Below are 24,015 nucleotides of genomic sequence, written 5' to 3'. Positions count from 1 at the left end.
CAGCAAATGCATCTTTTTTGATAATTCCTTACCTCTTGATTATAAGTGCATCTCTTTATTTCTGGAGAACTTTCTGGGGAAGAAATATTCTACATAAAAGTAATAAAATTAGGGATTAAAATACAACAAACTATACTTTGTAGACATGAATTAAAATGAAAAAAACTGACAGATTTTAAATTTAAGCCTTGTTTAAGACATTTGCTTTAGGTTGCTGTACATACTACAAAAAAAGTGTTCACTGTGGCACAAATGCAAATGCTTAAATTTATGTAATTGTAAATTCACAATTTTCTCTCAGTTTCTCATCACACTAGTTAATAGGGCTGGGAGAGTTTGATAAAGAAACATTAAGTCCCAGGGATGAACAGTTTCTTATCCCCAGTGACATTTCTCACCTCAAAGTGCATGGTGTTTCCTGGTGTGCCAGGGGTCACTGGGGTCACTGGTGAATATATGGGTTTATAACCATTTCTGTAAGTTTCATCATCTGATTTGATCCGTGGGGGAGTGGCAAATGCTGGGTCCATAGGAGTGATATCTGTGTGAGTTGGTGTAGCATATGGTGAAGGAGTAGGAGTGGAGCTTTCCGAGTAAGCAGAATCTAATAATTGGTAAAGTCTTCGTTTTTTTAATGGTGTAGTTAAATCTGTTGATGAAGTAATAATCTATAAGAAACCATACTGCTGATATTTGCTATGATATCAGAAACAGTAATTAGTATTACTTTCACCTCCAAACTAAAGAATGTGTATTTCTCTAATGTTACTAACGTGAAATCCTCCTAAACCCCCAAAAATTTCAGTGCTAGTTAGTATTATCTTATTTGAAACCTAGAAGTCATAGAGAAGTCTTCTTATTAGTACTCATGTTACTGTAACTGCTGTCTAAGAAGCTGGCCCCACACTAAATCCCAACATAAACAGTATTTCCAACCATGGGTTAACAACTTTCTTCATGCAAGAAGTGTGCTGAGCAGACAAACAAGGCCTGTAGCTGTGAGCTTCTCTTCACAAACCTGCCCCTGGCTGCCTGCCTGCCACAGTCCTCACACCCACCCACTGTCAACAGCAAAAGTACCTGGGAGGGAGCAGCTGTCGCTTAGCAGGAGTGGACTTTTACTTTCACCATTGACTGTTGGACTCCTGGATCTTTCCTGACAAGGTGAATGATATCTATGTGGAATTGTCGAATTTTCTTCCTCCAGGGCTTGCTTCAACCATCGCTGAATAAAACAGAAAAGAAGTAAATGAGGATCAGTTTGCAGCTGTTTATATAGCCTATAAATGCAAAGCTGATCACAAAAGCATCTCATTGTGAGGAGCTGTAGTAAGGACTGAGATTTGCATTTGGCTTCTCCTAGATTTTTATATCCAAAGAAAAGTTTACCTTTTTGCATGAGCCAGAAATGTTTTCAGTAGTTTCTTTTCTTCTCTTTTTTTCCGAAAGGAATGGTGATGTAAATCTAATATAATGCTTAGGAGTGGAGTATACATGGGGGCTGTAAGTGAGACCTGGCAAAGAATTGAGCTGTGTAGCTAACACCTCTGGATCTGTAGTTATGCGCAGAGGCCTTTCTGAAAGGCTGTCTGAAGGTTTTCCTGTCTTCTCATTCTTCTCACTTAACCATTCATTGACCAAGTGCTAGAGAACAGAAACATTTGGATCACTATATAGTAATTGCACATATTCCACTACAGAATATTCTAATATCAAATTAGATATTGGCACATCGTCTAAGACGATAAATTGGGTAATTTAGATTATTCACATTATGGGGCTGGAGCGATGGCTCAGAGGTTAAGAGCATGTATTGCTCTTGGAGAGAGGACCCAAGTTCGGTTCCCAGCACCCTTCAGGTGGCTCACAACCGCCTGTAACTCCAGCTCCAGGGGATCTACATGGGTACCTGCACTCGTGTGCATATATACCCACAGACAGACACACACGCATAATTAATAATCTTTAACAAAAAATTATTCATGTTATGTGGTGAAAAAGAAACCCCACTGATCAGTATTTTCATTTTCTTACTGTTATTCTAAGGATTATTATATAATATTTTATAGGGATAAAATACATGAATATATGTAAAAAACTGTATTACAAAAAAACCCACTAATTATTGGCAGGTTATGGTGGTGCACTGCCTATAATCCAAGGTGGAGTCAAGAGGACTGACACAAGTTTGAGGCCAGCCTGGGCTACATAGTAAGTACCTGGCCAATGGCACTACATAGCCAGACTGTTTCAAAGGAAAAAAAGAAAAGGGACTTTAAAAAAAAAAAGTTTTTTTGATATAGTAAAATCTAGGAGATACCAACAAGTACCACAAACAATGTAGATACATTGCTTAATATTTTACATGAAACTGATTGGTTAGGAAAGTCTGATATTCTTAAGCAGTGCTTTTTTAGCCAAGGTGCCCAATCACAGTTGCCTAGAGATGAGGTCAGCAAATAGATAAAAGAAGTATGTCCACACTGACAATTCTTGAGGTTTGAAATACCTCTCAAACACCCTAGCCTTTTGACAGGTTGTTATCCACCATGTACACAGTGCAGCCTATGTTGTTCTTTTGGAAATGCTTACGATTGTCCTCAGGGCCTTGCACATGTGAGGCAAGTCTGTTCTACTGAGCCACGCCCCGGCCCTCAACATCTAGTCTCTCTCTCCTGGTTACCTAAATATGCCTGGTCCTAAAGAGTAATGATTCCTCCCTCACCTTTAACGAAAACTAGGTACTTAGGAATATTATTGTTTTGCAGTTGGGGTTTTTAATTTCCTAGCTTAAATGTGAATTCTTGAACAAGTATTGAATTTGCGCATTCATACATATACAGACATATTCCTTAATTTCAAAGCATTTTTGTATCCCTCTTCCTTTTCCTGTATGTATAATTTCTTCTATGTACCTTTATAGGAGAAAGCTATTCTATGTATTAATAAACAGAATGACATCTTTAGGAATTCATGATATTTTACCACTAAATGATAAAATATGCTGTAAATAACACAAAATTTGTTTTTAACAAATATTTATATTTCATATTTAACAAATATTAAAATGTGATATTTGTAATTGAGAAAATAGTTTATAAACTATAAACTCAAGTATTTTTCATTTCAAAAAGAAACTTATTTTTTTTTCCTTCCAAATGTGGGATATTTACTATCAAAGGCAGGTATCCACTTAGGCAATATAGTGCCCAGGATGAAACATTATAGTGATATTTTAAACAAAACCTATAATTCTCTTGCAAAGAAATGTAAGTGTGTCACTGACTTATAGCCCTGAGCTCATAGAGTTCTTTAAGCATACTTTTCATTATTTAGCAGCCTGCCTATGAAACTGTATGAAATTAGGTAAGGGAAAAAAAAGGTTCAGGCCCTAAGTCACTTGTCCCTATGTGTTGTCATTTACTTGGACAAAAACAGCAGCCTCTTCAGGTTATGCTATTACGCTTAAGTTGGTCACATTCATAAGCGGTTTCCTGTCAACTGTCTCATCAACTCTGGACAGTTTTCCAATGCTGTTCATTAATAATCTCATGTGACACTGATCTTCCTCATAGGTACAAGGAGCTACAGTGAGACGGCTTAGTGGATAAGGGTGCTTTGCTGTGAAGCTTGGTTACCTCTTTTCTACCCCTGGAGCTCACATAGTCTAAGAGGGAACTGACTCCTACAACCCAACGTGTGTACTCTGGCACACACACACACAAATGAAAACACTCATATTCTTATGAAATCACAATTTTTTTCATATTTAATTCTTATAATCTACCTACATAAAGTAATCGTAAAAATGTACAAACAATGAAGAAGAACTGGGGTGTGGCTCTGGGGTAGAGTGCTTGCCTGTCATTCACAAGGCCCTGGATTAGATCCCTAGGCGTGGGAGAGAGGAAGTATGTTAAACCTGTTTCAGAGAAATGAATGTTTTATACATAGGTAGACAACCTTACAGAAATCATGAATTACAATATTAAAGGTGTTCACATATTTAATCTTCATAATACAAACTATTAATGTTCTTGACAATTTGGTACTTCTCATTCTTAGTCAAATATCTGCAAGTGTAAAAATGGTGCTTCTTAGAACATTATAGGGTGTAGGTTGAATTTTTAAGATAATTATTCGGCTAGGAGACACTTGTTGCAAACAGTGCTTACTGTCGTTAGGACGCATACCTTCTTTGTTTTGGGGTACTTTGTGGGACATTTAGTAAGTGCTGGAAGTTCCGCTTCAGTAATTATTTCTGCTACTGCAGTTTCAGTTTCTGGTTCTATAGCAAGTACAGTATTTTCAATATCATTCTGTTGTGACATAACTTCAATGTCAGGAGAAGATGGCTGTATGTCTGAACACATGCTGACAGTTCTGTGTCTCCGACGCTGCTGTCCAATGTGAGTCCTACTACGAGAAAAGCTTTTTCTCTGCTTAGTTCTAGTCACTTTGGCAGCGGTTGGCTTGATAGAAGTTTCTTCTTTTACTTGTTCCTAGTTCAAAATACAACAGTGGGACTTCTGATGTTCACAGATATGTTTATGTTGAAATACAGCATTATCTACTTTAAAAACTAGCTTTCCAGAATCCTTTTTAAAATTTATGTATGTTAGGCTTGGTATGGTGGTACACTCCTTTGAACTTAATACTCGGGAGGTAGAGGCAGTCAGATCTCTGAGTTTGAAGACAGCTTAGTGTCCAAAGTAAATTCCAGGACACCAGGGCTACACAGAGACACCCCATCTTGAAAAAACAAAAAACAAAAAAACCAAAAATGTATGTATTTTTAATGTGTGCATTCAGAGGCCATAGGCCAGCCTGGGGGAGCTCGTTTTCTCCTTCAGCCACAGAGGTGCTGGAAACAGAGTTAAAGTCAGTAGGCATGCAGCAGTGTTACTGAATAATCAGTTTCTGGTAACAAATCAAAACAACTCAACACTTTCTTACTCCAAAGCAAGTCAAATAACTTGTTTCAATTCTAAATTTCCCATAGGGCATGAAAATCCTTTCAAAGACTACTAATTGGGTATTATTTAAAATTCTTGGGCTAGTGAGATGGGCAAAGCACTTGCACACAAGCCTAAAGACCAGTTTGAGGCCCAGAACCCATGTAACTGAGGAGGGACAGAACTGACTCACAGAGTTGTATTCTGACCTCCATATGTATGCACACGATAGCATGTGAGCACACAGGCATCACTTTTATTGATGTAACTATACTGTGTAGAGACTTTAAGGCATTTAACTTGGACAGTAAAGGTGATGATAAAAGTGATAATACCTGGACCATTTCAGCATCAGTGATGATCTGTGACTCTTTACATTCAGGTTTAACTTCCGTCTTAGCTGTGCTGATCCTTTCCAAAGCTTGTTCTCGTCTTTTCTCTCTCTTTTCAAGTCTAGCAAAAGCTTGCAAAATTGCTTCCATTTTTCTTTCTTCTCTTGTCTATGGAATTTAAATTTGAAGTAAATAATATTATTGCAAACAAAAATTCTAAGTGTCAGATGTACATGACAGACTTTAAAAACTGCTGTGATACTATTAGCATAACAAGTTTAATGTTGGTAGGTATGAGAACAGATTACAGCCATTCTTAGTTATGCCAAGAAAGGACAACGACACAGCCAAAAAAAAGGAAAGAAAAAAGAAAAACTAACAACAAAAATAAAACATATTTTTTATGAAACCAAAAATATTACAATACATAAGTCTGCCTTTTTAAAAAGAAGACTGAAAATTCCTAAGGAATATGTTAAAACGAAAAAACTCATATGCACTTAAGGAGTCAAGGTTTTACCAGTAAGCTCTGAGTGAGTAGCTCTGTCACCCTGACAAATTACTTTTAACTTTTTAGGAGTGTAAAAGCATACAGTATGAAAACACTTAAGGACTGTTACTGAGTTCAAATAGAAAACATGAGGCTTTTAAAAGTACTTGGACAAAATGGCAGGCATTCCAAAACCAAAACCATTGACTGTCATTTCTGCTTTCGCCCTTGTGCCCTCCATTACAGTTCTCTTAAGGCATTCCTCTACCTTCTGCTCTTCCTTCCTTACACTGACACTCTTGGGTAGAGAATATTAAGAACAAGACCCAGAGCCTTGAGCAGAGGGCCTGGCAAATGCTTCAGCTCTCAACCAGAACCAGGAAGCAGGTCCATCAACTGTCCAGTTCTCCAAATGAAAGAACCAGGTCCTGAGGCTCAGATCCATTTGTCTTTCCTCCTTCATTGTCATCGATGTGGGGAAGAAAGAAAGAAAGATCAGAAACTCAAGATCTGGCTGCCATACATTTTGCAACACTGGAGTGTCAGCTTTAGCTCTGTAATTACTGGCAGAGATTTAAGCATTGATAGGTAACTACCGTTCTTACTCTTCCTGTGTTTGTAGTAAACACGTTCAGTAAGGAACAAAAGGGGTTAATGCAGCTCGGCTGGGATCGCTTTGTAAGGAGTTTGTAATGTTCACCCTTTTTTAATTTTACACACAGGAAGCAGGTCCACAGAGGTAAGATTATTTGCTCATGGACACATTCTGTATCTTCCCTCAAATCTAGAATGGGTAGTTCAAAACATTACAATTTTTATTTGTTCACATGAAAACTGGAATTTTTTAAAAAGATGTATTTTATATATATGAATAGTAGTGCTCTATCTGCATATACACCTGCAGGCAGGAAGAGGGCATCAGACCCCATTACAGATGGTTGTGAGCCACCATGTGGTTACTGAACTGAACTCAAGAGCTCTGGAAGAGCAACCCCCAGAACTGGAAATTTTAAAGCCAAATTCTCAATTTTTTGTCCCTACTTTTACCTTAGTTAATCCCTTTAAAACGTGACCTCCATTAAAAAAAAAAAACTGGCTCTATATATCAACATTTTTCTAAAATGCACCATTTAGAAATCTAGACTTCACAAAAGTAATTTGTTCTTTTGTGAAACTACTTCACCTGTTGGACCTGGTTGGAGGGGTGACTTTAATTACCATGACTGCTTCTTTTCAAAAACGTTTTTAAAACTTGGAAAAAATATTTTTCAGAAGAAACAAGCTTGTTTTATATATAAATATATTTTCATGTATTTCTAAGTATATTTTCGTGTACGCCTGTATTAGCATCTGTGCACCAACTGCATGCAAGTACCCTTGGAGGCCAGAAGGGGGCATAAGACCCCCCCCCCCAAAAAAAAGTTATAGGCAGTTGTGAGCCATGGATGTAGGTACTGGGCAGTGAACCCAGGTCCTTTGCAAAAGCCAGCAGTAAGCATTCTTAACTAAAGAGCCATTTCTCCTGATGGCCAAGAATCTTATATATGAATAACTCAATCATTAGCTAGATAGCCAAGGAAGAAATTTTCTGAATTATAATTATCCTGGAACTTGTAAGACAATAATGAATTATGTCAAATTTCTTTGATTAAATTCAGTATTTCTAGGGGCTGCAGAGATGGCTCAGCTATTAAGAGCACAGACTGCTCTTCCAGAGGTCCTGAGTTCAATTCCCAGCAACCTCATGGTGGCTCACAACCATCTGTCATGGGGTCTGATGCCCTCTTCTGGTGTGTCTGAAGACAGTGACAGTATAAATCTCTAAAAAAGAGGGATTTCTAAGTGAAAAATCCTAACTACATATTTATTGAAATTCATTTTTAAAAAATTCATTATTTCTTTGTTTTCAAATGTGAGATTGAGGATCCTTGAGATGCAATTACATGATGTCAAGACCTAGACCTAGTGGATTCAAGGTTAAACTCTCTGGAAAACAGTGTGACTCCATGCTGAGTAAACAAGACACACACTCCTTCACCTTTAGTTAAGCCCTTCCCCCACCAAAAAATAGCACACTGCATATTGTTTATGGAACAAAAATTTACATGTATGTAGGTGACTCAAAAGTTAGGGCCTTTGCATAACTTATGAGTTTCCTGACTGCTATTTCTATCTTTCCAATTAACTACTGATAAGAAAGCACGTTTTATATTTCTACGTGTTGATTATATAGCAATAAAGTTGAAAGCACCAAATTCCTAATAACTTTAACCCAGTTTTAAAGTATGTAGATGTTTCAGAATAAATGATTGCTTACATGAATTTAAAAAATTAGCAGCTTTTTATTTATTTTTTAAAAGACAGGGTCTGTCTATGTAGTCCTGGTTGTCCTAGAACTTACCATGTAGACTAGACTGGCAACAAACTGAGATCTGCCTGCCTCTGCCTTGTGAGTGCTGGAGTTAAAGGCATGTCCCCATCATGCATAGGCTTTATTTTGAATTTTCTTTAATGTATGGGTGTTCTGATGCATATACATCTGCAGCCAGAAGGCGGCATTGGATCCCTTTCCTTATAGATGGTTGTGAGCCACCATGTGGTTGCTGGGAATTGAACTCAGGACCTCTGAAGGGCAGCCAGTGCTCTTAACCACTGAATCATCTCACCAGCCCCCAGGTTTTATATTCACGACTATATCTAATTGTTCCTTGATACACGGTAATATGTAAAGAGGCAACCACTTTACCGATCTATTTGAAAAATATGTTAATTTGAGTTTATAGGGAACTGGAGCTGGTGAGGAGATGAGAGAGATACTGGGCATCCTAATTAACCCCTCACAAGACCACTTATAGCTTGCAATAGCTGTAGTTTAGAACTTGGATATAAGCTGTGGTTTTACCCTGAGCCCAAAGCTACTTCATTATCTGGGAGCTGAAAAACTAACAGATTCCAATTCAGAGCTGGATTTGACAAACTGTTATGCTGACGTTTTAGGTATTAACCAGAGTATATGTGACCTCCCTAGTTCACTGTTCTTGTGATATATCTTAGTACATTATTTCTTAGTGTTATAATTTCATATGAGCAGAAGAAAAAAATCTGCTTTGGACTTCTTCCCATTTGAGATGTGCTTTTGATAATTTAAATTTTTTAATTTGTGTGTGTGCATATATATGTATGTCTGTGGGAAGGAGTGGTATGCATTTCAAAGTGCTGTGTGAAGGACAACTTGGGAGTCAGTTCTTGCCTTCCATGATGCAGGTCCTAGAGATCTCACTCAGAGTCACCAGGCTTGGCAGCTGTGCCTTCACCCACTAAGCCATCCTGCTGTAGAAAATAAACTGTACTGATTAGGCTGTAACTCATTGTAACGGAAGATAAGCCTTAAGTCTAAGCACCATGTATTCATGGTTTACAGGTAAACATGGTGTTAGAAGAAGTACATGTTCCTCCTGCTTTGCTTTTCTACCTTGCTATCTATCAAGTGCCTTTTCTTAAAATGATCCCTGAATCTCAAGAGCAGTCTTCCTGGACTGGAGTACCCAGAGTTCAAGATCAAGAGGCAGCTCGGGAAGCCGCATCTCTGCAGCCTTCCAGTCTCCCTTTCCTCAGACTCAATCCAAGGGCTGAAAATATTCCAGCAATCAAATATCCCCAATTTTAAAACTTAAAAACACAAAACTGCCTTTAAATAAAGGAGATGAAACCAAAGAGCATCTACTGACGAGACTCCTTGTTTTAAAATTTCCCCAAACCCCTTTCAAACAGCCACCAGCACTGACAAATGACAACTGAGCTGGGCAGTGGTGGTGCACACCTTTAGTCCCAGCACTCAGGGTGGGGGTGAGGAGTAGGGATGGGTGCTAGTACGGGAAGGATCTTTTAGGAGTTTGAGGGCAGCCTGGCCTACAAAGGGAGTTCCAGGTCAGCCACAGTTGTTACATTGAGGAACTCTGTCTTGAAAAAACAAACAAACAAAAAAACCTAAAAAATAAAAAAAAACAACTTTAAAAATCACTTAGAATATCATTCCAAAGTAATGAGTCTTGCTTGCATGGTATTCCCATTTCCTCTATCGCATGAGAGTCCAGTGCACGCCTCAGAGTCCTGTTCCTTGACACTCATGATTCGCTACAGCCATTCTCTGTAAGAGCAGATCTGCCTTCTCTATTCACCCAGTACTTACATAGTAAACCCTACCCACATAGCAAGCACTCAGATTTTTGTTAAATGAAAAATAATGTTCTGTATAAAGCATGTCACTACTATATGTTGAGGAGGTGTACTGGGAAGCATTTGGTGGTTTTGGATATTACAAGGTAACTAAAGCATAATCATCTCATTTGGTTAGCCTTTAATCCCAGCACTTGGGAGGCAGAGGCAGGCCGATTTCTGAGTTCGAGGCCAGCCTGGTCTACAGAGTGAGTTCCAGGACAACCAGGGCTACACAGAGAAACCTTGTCTCGAAAAACCAAAAAAAAAGAAAAAAAAAGGTAGATGGCATCAGATAAAGTCTTTGACAAAGGTAGGTGAATAGTTGTGCTCCCGTGCTAGAACTTTCAAGTAAGCTGTCAAGAGTTAATGCAACAAGAATAACACAACTCTGGTCACTCCTAGTTAGCTGATTGGCAAGTCCAGAGACCTCATAACTTCCTGACTATCCTTTCATTGATTCTCAAATTTCCTAAATGTGAATACCATCATAACTCAACTATCATGGGCTCCAGTTTGAGCTATGTGACTGTAATAGGCCATTAAAAGAATTGGGAGGCAGAGGCAAATGGTTCTCAAGCGTTCCTACACTGACACAGCACACACTATAGCCTCACATCTAGAAACAAAAAAGGGGCTGGAGCACTGGCTCAGTGGTTGGGAGCACTGGGTACTCTTCCAGAGGACCTGGGCTCAGTCTCCAGCACCCACATGGCAGCTCACACTTCTTTCCATGGTAACTTTACAGGTTGTGGGGCACAGCAGATCAAGCCACGGCCTTACATGCTATGTACGTGTTCTGTCACCAAGCTACCCCGGGACCCGTAGTGTACTCCTCATCTCATCACATGGCAGTCCTACTGCTTCAGCTCTGCAGATCCTGAGGTACGAGGAAGAGTCACTAGACTCTGCTGCTAGAGCTGATTTACAACCTCCTGTCTGGCATTTGTAGTGAGGAAACCTTTACAGATCAATCATGAGGGGCACAACGCTTGTGCTCTGGTAACAGCATAAGCACAAACTGACTTTCCTGGCTTAATTAGTAATGCAAATAGTTCTGTTTCTCTCTTAAATCATGAAAAGAAACTATATATTCAGCTAATGAAAAGACATACCGAACAATAATTGTGGCATTAAATTTATTAACAATTCTTAGCTTCAAAAATATTATTTCTTAAAAGACATATACATTCTTGAATGCCTAATCAAAGTCAGTAAAAATACAAAAACAAAACAAACCAGTTCAGTGTGTTTAAACAGTAATGGGAAAGCCAGGTATAACTGTTCAATGCCATATATCCCAAATTTGCTAACTTGCAGGACAGATGCCCACATAAAGGTAGTTAACTTGTGGAAGAACAGTTGCCCCCAGCCCAGGGTACCATAAGCATCCACAAGATTCCCAACTTACCATCTTCCTTTTCCTTTCTGCAATCTGCTCCTCAGATTCCATTTCTACTTCATTGCTAATAGGAGTTTTTTCTTCCATATCATCAATAAAATCTGGTTCCTGAAAAATGAAAATTACTTATTTATGGAAAATATTACCCCATCTATAAACTTGGAACTATATACTGCACCTTTTGACTAAAAGCTCACCAAATTGTGACGTAAGCCCCACCAAAACCTGAATTTCTAAATGAAGTTTTCAAATTCATACTAGTGAGTAATTTGGTTTTTTTTTTGTTTGTTTTGTTTTGTTTTTTGTTTTTTTTTGAGCTCCTGTCAAATATAGTAGTGTGGCCAAAACACATTTTTATCAAACCTGCTGATATGAAATCTCCAATGTTTGTCAATTTAATTCTAGACACAAGATATAGTGACACACACCTTTATTCATGTACTCTGGAGGCATATGTAGACAGATCTGAATTCAGGGCTAGGCTGGTCAGTAGTAATAAGGAGTTCCAAGCCACTCTGGGACATTGTCTCAAAACAACTACAAAAACACATGCCATCTAGAATGTCTTTAATGACCTATTCTTAGGAAAATGTTCAATTTCTGTAAAGATCTGTCAGCGTGATGGTTTCCTAATACTTTGGCACAGATTGTAGGAGTAATTAATGTCTGAGTAATTAAGCAGCAGAACAGGACTGGGGGTGGAGCACCAACCCCTGCGCTGGGAAAAAATAAACTGTTAAATAATTTTATGCTTAAAAAAGGTTTAAATACAACATTTCCCTCTCTCAAATGACTCTGTGAGAAGCAGGATGTCAGTCCGGTACCTGGTTGTTTGACACTGACAGCCTCAATGGAGAAAGCTTTCTCTGTTTTGTTTCTGGACTCCTTATTTTGTTGTTTGTTCCTTCACAGTCCAAAGTAATATTCTGATTTTGTATATCTTTTTCTTTTGAACTGTCTTTCTCTTTTTTTCCTTTTTTTCTTCTCGTCTCATAACCACTATTGATGTTTTCTGTGGATTCCGAGCTACGCTTTAGAACAGGGCACTCCGGATTTTCCTTGAGGCATGCACAGTCCACCTTGTATTTACTGAAATGATAACCAGATAAATATTAATATATAAAACAAGACTAAGACGTTCATAATCTCTTTGTGCTATAACACCAATAAATTCATAAGCCTTAACACCTTACTAATTTGAATTTCTGGTATCACAAAATAAATGTTTTCTCATAAAAACAAAGTTATTAGATATTGGTTTTGTTGTTTCATTGTTTATGCTACTGGGGATTGAACCCAAAAACCAGCACTTCAGATATGCTTGACAAGTGCTCGATTGAGTTGAGAGGTTCATGTGTTGAACACAGTCTTTTAAAGTCAAATGATTCTATAGCTTATACAAGATAACATATTAAGGCAAAAACCCATCTTTACTGGGCCTGAAAGTGTTATGCTGACTATAAATTTGACTTCAATTAAAAAATACTACCTATGATAAATACCAGATCTTACCTCTTTTGTATTGCACTTCAAGGAATGATTTTAATAATCAGTTTTCCCTAAAATATACCTTGAAGAAAACTTAATTATGAGTCTTCTCTCTTTTAAACGGGGCTCTGAAAAACTACAGCCTTCCTCATCTTCTTGGTAATTAGTCGTACACTTGATTTTACAGATGACCTTAAGTTGACCTCCCTGGAGTCTAGGGGCGTCCATTTAGGATCATTGCAAATAAAATTATGTATTAATAATCAAGGGAACAAGCAAGTTGTTCAACAAGTTCAAGTTTCCCACAGCAGTTGTTCCATGCTAGGAACTGCTGGAAACAGATTACATATGTTAACTAGCAGAAGTTCAAAACTTTAAGTGAGTACTACTGTCAGTCTTGAGCTAAGTAAGGAATTACAGAGAGATGCAGAAACTGCTGTAATGTTACATCCTGAGTAATCAAGCCAGATATCAAGTCATACAGGTCAGTAAGAGTTTATATTATGAACATCTATGGGATAACAGTCTCATAAAGCAATGAGCATAAACCATTATGTTATATTCTCCCCCTTTGAAGCATTAAAAAGTCTTTTAAAAAAGCAGGAGAAGATAAGGCAGCAGGTAAGCCTTAAAAAAAAAAGAGGCACCACATGTTAAACATACATGTTTTTTACTAATATGCTTTCAAAAGAAAAAGCCTGGGGGCTGGAGAGCTTCCTAAGTAGTTAGAGATCACTTCCTGCTGTTGCAGAGAAGCCAAATTTGTACCCATACAGAAGGGGCCCTCACAACATCACTCCACCTCCATGTGATCCAACGTCTCTGACAGCTGTAGGAACCAGTACACGTCTCATACATGCACATCAACACATATAGAAATAAAAAGGAAAGGACAAGTTGATATGATAAATCTGACTTAATCATAGAGATGCATGCATATTGAAGATAAAGGGACCGTACTCTAACTGAAACCATAATACACACTTTAAAACTTAATTTTAGAAATAATGTCTGTCACATGAAATGTATAGTAAGAGAGATGGCTTAGTGGTTAAGAGCATTTGTTCTTTCAGAGGACCCAAATTTGGTTTCCAGCACCCATAGTTGGATGGCTCTCCACCCAGCTCCAGCTGCAGCATCCTCTTCTGGCTCCAGCACCCCACACACATAAACAAAAATGTCAAAAACTAAAACAAAATATAGGAGGACATTAATTAGTATGTTTGTAAATCAAAAGACTACAAAATACAGAAGGAGTTCAAGGAGAGTAAAAGTCTGTGCGTGTCGTTCTCAACTGTAATTTCATCATTCAGGAGACAGAGGCTGAAAGATCAGAGGTCAAGGACATCATAGGAGTTTGAGGCTAGCCTGAATCCTCCTCCTTACCCTCAAGCCAGAGAATCACAGGCCTGTACCATCAAGCCTGACTTTTTCTCTCAGTCTTAAAGATCATACCCAGGACTCTACAGACACTGGGCACTCTTAACCACTGAGCTACATTTCCTGCTTTATTTCATAATTTGCAAAATAAGCACATGGATATTTGTGTTACTTGTATTTCATATTATAGTCTGAAAAATATAGGTTTTTTTTTTTTACTCAAAATTAATGGGTTTACCCCAAAGAAAATTTGGTGCAGTATCTTTTGTTATTAAGAAAAAAAATTATGTATTAATAATCAAGTGAACAAGCAAGTTGTTTAACAAGTTGAAGTAAATAACAACTTGAAGTAGAAGGAAGGGGGGATCCTCACATAATAAAGTCAGTCGTGAAGAGCGGAGTTTGAGCTACTAATTGGAAAGTCTGAACACTCATGTGAAGTTTGGAAATAAGGGACAAGGGTGGGGACCTCCTACAGCACACTTAACCCAGGGACTTCTAATGTCTCCTGATAAGTCATACAATATCTAAATTATTACAAAGACAGTAACGACTTTGAAACAACACAAGCCATTTACAGACTTGAACTTACCAATTCCCATAGTCAAAATCGAAGGCAATCGTAATCTCAGTCCCTTTTGGAATACTCTGTGTAGAATAAATGTACAGATGTATGGTCCCTTCTTCAATTTCATGCCTCACCTGTTAATTAAGAAGAAGAATTTTACATTTCTATAAACTACTTAGAGCAACTTTATTTTGCAATTAAGAAAATTATTCATTATTGTTGTTCTGGTTTGTTTTTGAGTCAGTATGTAGCCCTGACTGGCCTAGAACTCATAGAGATCCACCTGCCTCTGCCTTCTGAGTGTTGGGATTAAAGGCGGTAGATTACAATGACTGGCTTAAAAAATATTCTGAAAAGCATTTTATAAACGTGACATGGCAAAGTACCATTCATCGCAAGAGTTACAAATCAGTAATGATCACCTGAAAGCAACACTTACCCTACAGCCTGCCTCTACCATTCACAATAGAACCAACAGTGCATTCTCATCTGAGCATACATACTTTACCTTTTCCTTGCATTTTGAACTGGAGGTTCTTACACACACACACCATCATCATATATATATGAATGAATGAGGATGAGTATGTACTAATGGCACACTTAAGAATACATTCCTTTGACATGGTTTTAGTTTCATGACACTCTTTTAGCTTGGCACTACTAATTTTTACATAAAAGTAAACCAGAGAAGGCTGGGGATGTAGTTCAGTGGTAAAATATTTGCCTAACATGTGTGAGGTCCTACTAGTCTCCAGTACCATCCTCCCTTCCCCCACACTAAATAAATGTAAAAATAAAACATAAAAATTAATATATCTGCTTTAGCTTTTAGCTATGTAACAGAAGTTCATAAAATAATGTAAGTGGCCTACAAACAGAACTTCCAGTATCAACAGAAATTCAGTATTTCCTCTTATAAGCAACATCATAGATTTATAGATACAAAAAGTACAAAAACCAAACAAAACAGACTAGGTCTCATTCTGTAGCATTGGCTGGCCTAGAACTTGTTTGTTGTGCAGATCTGGCCAGCCTAGAACTCTGAGTTCTGGCACACAAGAGATAAAAGAAGTGAGTGTATAGCCACACACAGCTTATGGATAGTAATTTTACGATTAAAGATTGTCACCTAAATATCCACAACAGAAAGATACTGGACAAACTGGAATGCACAAGTAGTTAAAGCGTATTTACAGGCAAGAAGACTTTGCTGAGACGTCACTATGCTTACCTCTGCATTCGGTGTACAAGAACGTCGGATGAACCGAGCCTCATTCCCAAAAGTCCTTGCATCAACACACATCTCTAGCCCATGGAACTTAGAGTAGAATAAAACAAAAGGGTATGGCCTACAAACAGAGTATGACAAGCTTTTAGTAGGGCCAGAGAAGGTAATTTTGTTGTAGAGTGTTTGCCTTGCGGGGACTAGGTCCTCAATTCAGTCCCCAGTGTCACAAGACAAGCAAACTACAACAAAAACTTTTCTGTTATTCTTTTAGAGACAAGTAAAAAACAAAAAAACAAAAAACAGATTAAGAAATGTCTGAGACATGGTAATAAAGCAAGCATTTGAATATGGGCCGTCTGACTCGAGAATCAACTACTTTAAATAAGTAAGACTTGTGTCTACCTCAAGTTGCTTAAGTCAAGAGCAATTAAGGTGGAAATTTTTTTAAGTAAGTTTTTAAATCTTTATTTTTATTTTATGTGTATGGGTATTTTGTCTATACATGTCTGCATATTATCTGTGTGCCTGGTACCCACAGAACTCAGAGGAAGGCCTTGGATCCCCTGGAACTGAAGTTCTAGATGCTTGTAAGCCACCCTCTGGGTACTGGGAATCAAATACATATCCTTTAGAAGAGCAGCCAGTGATCTCAACTGTTGAGCTATCTCTCCAACCCACTTTAGGCAGAGATTAAAAAAACAAAAACCAACAAAAAAGCATTCCCTTTACACCCATTTGAAGTCCCATTTCCTGATGTGCTTAAAACTGATTTATACTAGATTTCAGATAAACTGTGCTATATAAGAGGCATAGATCTTATGTATCTTTTGTGGCTTAAGTAAATACTCAAATTATAAATAAACTAAGAATGTTTTAATAATGTTATTGTATTATATAGCACAGACTTTTATTTCTCTAAAGCTAGCAAGATATTTCTATGCCTCTGACAAGGATGGTGATCACAAGATCAAATCAATTCTCTGTAGAGTCCCACACCTCAAGAGAAGCCTCTAAAACCATCCCCACACCAAAACAGTGGAGTTAAAAGTGGTGGCAGCACAGGGACATATCTAACCCTGTCTAATAAGGGAGGGTTTCAGTTTTAGCCACCAAATTCTTTTCTGGTTCTAGCAAGTATGTTACAACTTAGGTAGTGGGGGGCAAGTTTCTTGAAAATCTTAAGAGAATGAAAATACCTGACTGACACCCTATATAGCTAAGCTATCTTGCCTTTACTACTTATTCAACATGGCTTGCTTTAGAATTCAACAATATATAAACAAGCAAGAGGCTATGAAATAGATCTTAACATGTTGTCACACTACAAAAGTGGCATGTCAACCATACTGTACTTTAAAATATTGAAATGATCACGGGGTGAGGGTGGGGGTGGGGAGGAGGAAGGAATCACACAAGGCATCTCAGCCCGGTATTCAAAACCTCAGCGATGGACTTAGGGAGATGGCTCAGCAGGTGAAACACTTGCCATGCAATTTTAAGGACCCTCATTTGAGTTAGAATCTTTATAACCTACAAAACTAGGTACAGCAGGACACGGACACGGTAGAATCCAGTGCCTCTATATCAAGTTGTAGGAGCAGGCAGTCCCTGGAGGCTTAAAGGCCAGCTAGCTTGGGCTGAACAACAAAGACAGTGGGTTAGTCACTTAGTTGGTCAGTCTCAACAGATGGAAGGTGAGGGCTGACAACTGAGGTTGCCCTCTGACCTCCACATATGTATGCAAGCGTGCACACACACACACACACACACACACACACTCCTTTTGTTGGGGTTGGTGACTCATGTCTGTAAATGCAGCATTCAGGAGGTCAAAGCAGTAAGAATGAAAAGTTCTAGCCCAACCTGGGTTATAAAATGAAAACATCTATTAAACAAACAAAAAACAAAACAAAAAAACCTTTTAACTCTCAAAAAACAGCATGAAAAAAAAAATGAATATACCTTTTAAAGAAATATCCATTTGCTTCAAACTGTTCTCTCAGCATAAACTTCCCTCTGTATTCAATGATAAGTGCATCAGGAGGCAAGTCTTTGGCAGATTTCAGAATTTTTTTATTCTTCTGTATATGGCTCTAGAATCAGTAAATGTGTAAGTTAACTCAATTACTCAGTCTAACTAAAGATACACATAATACAGAGGCAGTTCCATAAGGCGTTGACAAGTGATACATACCTCTACAGGAGGTTTGAAGAGTGAATTGTTGGTACTCAATTCTGATTTCTTCATGTCTTTGCTGTCATTCCCACTGCCGAGTCTCTGAGCTAGTCTTTGTGCCTCTCTCTGAACGCCTTCGCTATACTGGTTATTATTTGCTTCTTCATAACGATCCATCCATGCTTTGATTTTTGTCTCCCATACAAAATTTGAACCATCAGATGAAGGATCAATTTCTGGTGCTGAGCCCTAAAATCATAAGAAAATAGAATTACTATTTGAATTTAGGCACAGGGTTGCATACGCGCGCGCACACACACACACGCTCACACACACACAAATAAAATTTATATAAAAGAATGTAAAACTATAGTGATTGTCTGTCTAAGTTGATTCAAATTAAAAGGTCATAAATTAGCCCATTAAAATTGTATACTTTACACCAGGAAAGTAAGATGGAAACTGGTAAGTGGCATTGAAATAGCAAACCTCCAAGTGTCACTGTCACTATGGTAGCCAATTTAAGGACATCAAACTAAACACTTAAAATTTGGATCAATCTCAGCTAATGTTAAAAACAAAACAAAAACAACAACAGAAAACAGCCAGCATGTGAAATTTCTACAGACTACCAATATCTACTTCATAGCAGCAAACTTGTTCATTTTAATTTCAATAAACAGGCATGTACTCCTAAAAGACTGAGCCACCTCTCCATTTGTAAACCGAGTCTGTATGGTAGGGCAGACCTGCAAACTCCAGCGATTAAGGATGCTGAGATATGAGGATTAAGTTCAAGACACAGTGAGGTCAAAGTCAGTCTTAGGCAACACAGTGAGACCCTGTCCCAAAAATAACAAGTAAAGAGAGGGTAAGAGAACAACTCAGTGGTCAATGATGCACAAAGACTGAGGTTCAGTGTCCAGTACTGGGGAAAAATGGGTTTGGCGGTATATCCAAAGAGTACATCACTAAAATGTACCATAGAAATATAATCTATCAGTTATTTTTTACAATGAATACACGGTAATAAGCTAATCAATTATTTGAAGAGAAAATGTCAGTTGCTATTTTATGTGACACTGGGGATGGAGCTCAGTGGCAGAACTCTTGCTTAGTATATAAAAGGCCCAATTCAAATGACCAGCAGTACAAAAAAATGTATTAGAATATGTTGAATGGATATACATATTTTATTATCAATCAGTTATTTGACAAAGAAAAGATTTTGTGGGCCACAACGTTATATACTAAAGGAATACATTCAGTTTTTAAATTATCTTTGTGCCTGCAATAAAATAATAACTTGATATATGTATATATGTGTGTGTGTGTGTGTATGTATATATACATATACATGTATAATATATATTTAATACAGCTCTTTTATAGCTTTTTGGTATTGTAAATTTTATTCAAGAATTGCTGGAGTTGTAATGCTTTCAAGCTAAAAGGGTTATTCAAGACTGACAAAATTCCCATATTCCCAGTCACTTTTTTATGTAATAAAGGTAATTGTTTCTAAGTAAAACCCATGTTTATGGGAAAAAGTAGGGATGAAGAGCCTTGCTTGTGGTGGGCATTCGAGCATCCAAAACCTTGAAGATGGATGATAACTAATTCAAGGTTCACATGACTAGTCTGTATTAATAAGAGATTATTGTTTTATAGTTAAGCTTGACTAACTCAGAATTCCAACTGTACAATTTTTAATGTGCCTCTGGGTTAATGTGTAGCATATACTAATCCACTTTAGTAGTATCAGAAACATGCAATACAGTGACAAATGGAATTCCAATTGTAATATTTACATTTATATACCTCCTTCTTTTTGTTAATGTTGTAACAACATCAATAAACTGTCAAAAATGGACTTATTAATCCACTTAGAACTTTAAGGGTCTACTTCTTGTAAAAGTAATGAATTACCAAACACACAGAGCATATAAAGACTAATATAAACAGTCAGCTACTACAAAGCTCTTGATTTAGCACTAGTTAATAGTAATGCCTTAATTTATTTACCTTAACCCTTGATGATTTCCTAGATCCTTCACGAAAGGCCTAAAATAAGCATGGAATTAAATTAGGTTGTTTTTTTTTTCCAACTTGGATATAAATAGCAAGAATCAACTGTTCATTAAAGCATTCTGCTAAAGTGAAATAATGTGGCTTAACAATAAAGCTAGAACAAGGGGAAATATGAAGTGAATAGAGTTATACCAAAAATCTACTACAAATGTAACTTTAACTATTTAAAACAATAAAGTATATATACTATAGTGCTAAGATAAAAGCTTCCAAATATTCTGTGTGATAAATATTATAATAATCAAACTATAGGTATCAATGATATAGGTAAAATGAATTGCTATACTACAAGAGAACACAAACTTGGACTAAACTTGAAATAAAAAGATTAAAGATATACTAAGATTTTAATAGAAAACTTAGTGGCACTATTGAGAATAAATTTAATTATCAAAGACTAAATACAATTACAGATTTCAGAGCCTAAGTACTGCTGTATTGTCTAAGCTATTGAGACAGGCAGGCAGACAGACAGACACACACACACAAACACACAGACACACAATATCAAGAAAGATAAGACAAGTTTGGTGTAGAAGGAAACACAAAGGAAAATGCTATAGTGGCAGAACCTCAGGAGTAAGGCAGAGGCAGGTGGATTTCCGTGAATTCCAGGACAGCCAAGACTACACAATAAGATTCTGTCTCAGAAACAAAACAACAAAAAGAGTGAGGATTTGAAATTAGGTGGGATGTCGCAAGATCTTTTCATTCGCTTATGTAACCATTAGGTTTAAATTACAAGACAATGTGGTTTGTTAGGGAATAGCTACTTCTCTGTTGACTCTTTGCAAAGGAAAATGGTACAGGTTGAGCATCATTTATCTAAAATACTTGAGCCCAGAAGTCTTTCAGACTGTTTTCTATTGACACATCTTAGATTAAACTGTAATTTGAGAATCATAATTCAAAATCCAGAATGCTCTAATTTCTAAAACTTTCTGACAACTATTTCAGATTTTCAATATGGGGACATTCAAAACTAATCTTTACTGTCACTAAACTCTTCCTTATAAGGCAGTCAGTGAACACCTTTTATGTGTGTCAGTGTTAACACTTCATATCAAATATGAATTACTAAAATGCTAATGATACCTTATTTGGATTTTATAAATATTCTAAAACAGTCATCTCTTCAAAAATTTATGATGAATTCAATTCATAAATAATAGGCTGAGTACAAAGTAAAACTATATTCTTTTGCTACATATTTTTATTGGACACTGCCTCCATATTAAACACTAACACACAGTGAGGAGTCTCATGCCTAGTTCTTGGATTTTCTTAACTCTATAATTACTGTTAAGTACTGATGACAATGTCTAGGGAAGTACTGTTTAAAATGCACAGCAGTATTCTAAGATAAATGACACACTCAAGACCCAGGTGTATTCATTTTGAATTCATTTTGAATACTCACTTGTCATTGCACCCAAAGAAGACACACAATCTATATGCTTTATTAAACCAAACTGTGTAAGATAAATATGCCAGGATCAAATTTCTAAATAACTTTTATACAATAACAAAGCTATAGTCTCACAAAGCACAGCACCCAAAGGATTCAGTAAACTAATCAGTGAATTACTGTCCTGTAAACAAAGGTCAGATACTACTACAGGAAAGACATGTCATCTCTTTGTGAACACTACGGAGATCAGCACAGCACAGTGAGACAGGGCTGAGTACTGAAATACAAGGCTCGAGGCCGCTGCCAGGCTATTGTATTTGCTGGAGAAAATCGACACTCCTGTCAGCTCAGTGTAAAAGAAAACAAGAAGCAAGACTGTTTCAAAGGCTGAAATACACAGTGTAATAGAGATGGGGTGACAAACTGCTGGTGATTGTAGAAATAGCCGACTGTCTAAATATACTTCCATTCTTCAGTAACAATAAACTCAGTATGAAAAGTCTTTTTACCTCTCTGAAAAATATTTTCACATTAATTAACGTTATTAGAGCTGGATTACTAAGCTCTTTTGTCCTTATTGTATAATTACAGAGTATACATGCACAGGTTTATGAGATCTGGTCTAACCCATACACCTGTGTTACACATGGCATAGTTACTGAACCCTACAGATTACGTTCCTGTTGGCAACCATAACCTAATGATGAATATATCTGCATGACAGCAATAATAAACAGTGTATATTTCTATATCAAAACATAGAAAAAATACTTGATAAAATGCCTTCACTTTATAATCTCAAAGGACTATGACTTCACTTGCCATCATTGAGAATTTGTTAACAACAAATTAATGAAACATTAGTCTATAAACTGTTGCCTGCCATTAGATCTTTGGGATCCTATATCAAATAAAATTTAAAAGAAAAATAAGAAAATCGGTAAGTAGGAAGCTTTTAAATTAAAAGTGAGTATTATTCAAAGTTACAAACAGTTATAAGTAATCATTATATGCTTCCTTACCTAGTAAATTATTACATATAAGGCTGTTCTTTCTGTTCTCAGTCTGTTCTGCTTCACTTAAGCATTTACAGTGTCTGTCATTCATCTGTCAGAACAGTGATTCCAAAGCAATGAGCAATGTCTCCTGTAGTCCATGCCAGTCTCTAAATGCATTGCAAGTTTTAAATAAGATTGCTTAACACTGTAAAATACAAATGTGCTAGATCTTTCCATACATTTAGCCGCTATCCATGCTCTCCCTGTAGTCATGTCTTGCCTGTAACTCAGCTTCCTATCAGCTCTTATCTACTCATCTGAAATCAAACAGCAAAAACGTACTTTTTTACATTTTGAAAAGTTTTGTTCTTTCTCCCCACTTTTTTTCCTTCTTTTATCAGTAACCTTGGGAACTCTGGAAGCAGTTAAAGTGATGGAAGTTGGAGTATGCTGAAATGCAGTATATAATTCCACAGGAACTTCATCGCCACTTTCAGTTGCACTGGTATCACCATCTTTAATAAAGAACAGAGTCAGCACACTTTAATACTCTATTAACCAGGGTAAGAAAGCAACACTCCACCCAACAAAGGAATGCAGTGACTTCCTTGTTCCCAAAGAATAAATTCATTTTCTCACTTCAGTCATCACTGAGAAGATACACCGAAATGCAAACTAAATGCTTTTCTCACACACACTAAATCATAAAGGATGTCTGATGACATACTTGCTGGTCTGGAGAAACAGGCACTAATACACATGACTAGTGGAACTCAAATTTTCTAGAGTCATACCTATAAAATTATATATTCATTTAAAAGTTTAGCCTGTCATTCCATAGCACAAAAGCAAACTTATGCATCATTATTTAATCAAAGGAACTTTTCACAGCAACAAAACAATTGGAAACAACCCACAATATCCACCAAAGACCAAGGGCTGAATAAGAAAAACAAAACAAAACAAAACATTATTTAAAACTTGCTCTACAGGTTCAAATCCAAAAATAAGATGTGGCAAGCTGGGGCATAACGGCATCTGCTTTTAACCCCAGCACGTGGGAAGCAAAAGACTGCACGTGCTCATGTGCTGTTAATCCCAGCACTTGGAGGCAGAGGTGGGAGGATCTTGGAATTCAGGGCCACCCTGGTCTACAGAGCAGAATTCCAGAACAGCCAAACTACACAGAAAAATTCTGTCTGGGGGGTGGGGGAAAGCAAAACCAAAACAACAACAACAAAAAAACCCAAGCCCCACTACCCTGGTGTGTGTGTGTGT

General features: G+C 37.2%; 1 protein-coding gene across 2 annotated transcripts in view; it reads right to left on the bottom strand.

Annotated features, from left to right (window-relative positions):
- Kmt2e (lysine methyltransferase 2E) overlaps nucleotides 1–24,015 on the bottom strand; it is a 70,150-nt gene that overhangs the window by 6,140 nt on the left and 39,995 nt on the right. Inside the window, exons 7-20 of one of the 2 annotated variants that reach the window (XM_028778139.1) lie at nucleotides 23,080–23,252; nucleotides 20,263–20,301; nucleotides 18,256–18,486; nucleotides 18,024–18,154; nucleotides 16,065–16,182; nucleotides 14,855–14,964; nucleotides 12,219–12,483; nucleotides 11,404–11,502; nucleotides 5,291–5,455; nucleotides 4,194–4,502; nucleotides 1,390–1,644; nucleotides 1,081–1,225; nucleotides 399–649; nucleotides 33–89 (exon numbers count right to left, since the gene is read on the bottom strand). In XM_028778139.1, the coding sequence (XP_028633972.1) occupies nucleotides 33–89; nucleotides 399–649; nucleotides 1,081–1,225; nucleotides 1,390–1,644; nucleotides 4,194–4,502; nucleotides 5,291–5,455; nucleotides 11,404–11,502; nucleotides 12,219–12,483; nucleotides 14,855–14,964; nucleotides 16,065–16,182; nucleotides 18,024–18,154; nucleotides 18,256–18,486; nucleotides 20,263–20,301; nucleotides 23,080–23,252 (2,348 nt within the window). Of the gene's footprint in view, nucleotides 1–32; nucleotides 90–398; nucleotides 650–1,080; nucleotides 1,226–1,389; nucleotides 1,645–4,193; nucleotides 4,503–5,290; nucleotides 5,456–11,403; nucleotides 11,503–12,218; nucleotides 12,484–14,854; nucleotides 14,965–16,064; nucleotides 16,183–18,023; nucleotides 18,155–18,255; nucleotides 18,487–20,262; nucleotides 20,302–22,761; nucleotides 22,816–23,079; nucleotides 23,253–24,015 lie in introns of those variants that run through there. The other variant, XM_028778140.1, reaches the window with a different exon arrangement.

Source organism: Grammomys surdaster, unplaced genomic scaffold, assembly GCF_004785775.1.
Source record: "Grammomys surdaster isolate TR1022 unplaced genomic scaffold, NIH_TR_1.0 325, whole genome shotgun sequence".
In the NCBI taxonomy this organism is placed as follows: Eukaryota; Metazoa; Chordata; class Mammalia; order Rodentia; family Muridae; genus Grammomys; species Grammomys surdaster.
This window is presented reverse-complemented; position numbering and strand designations above follow the sequence as displayed.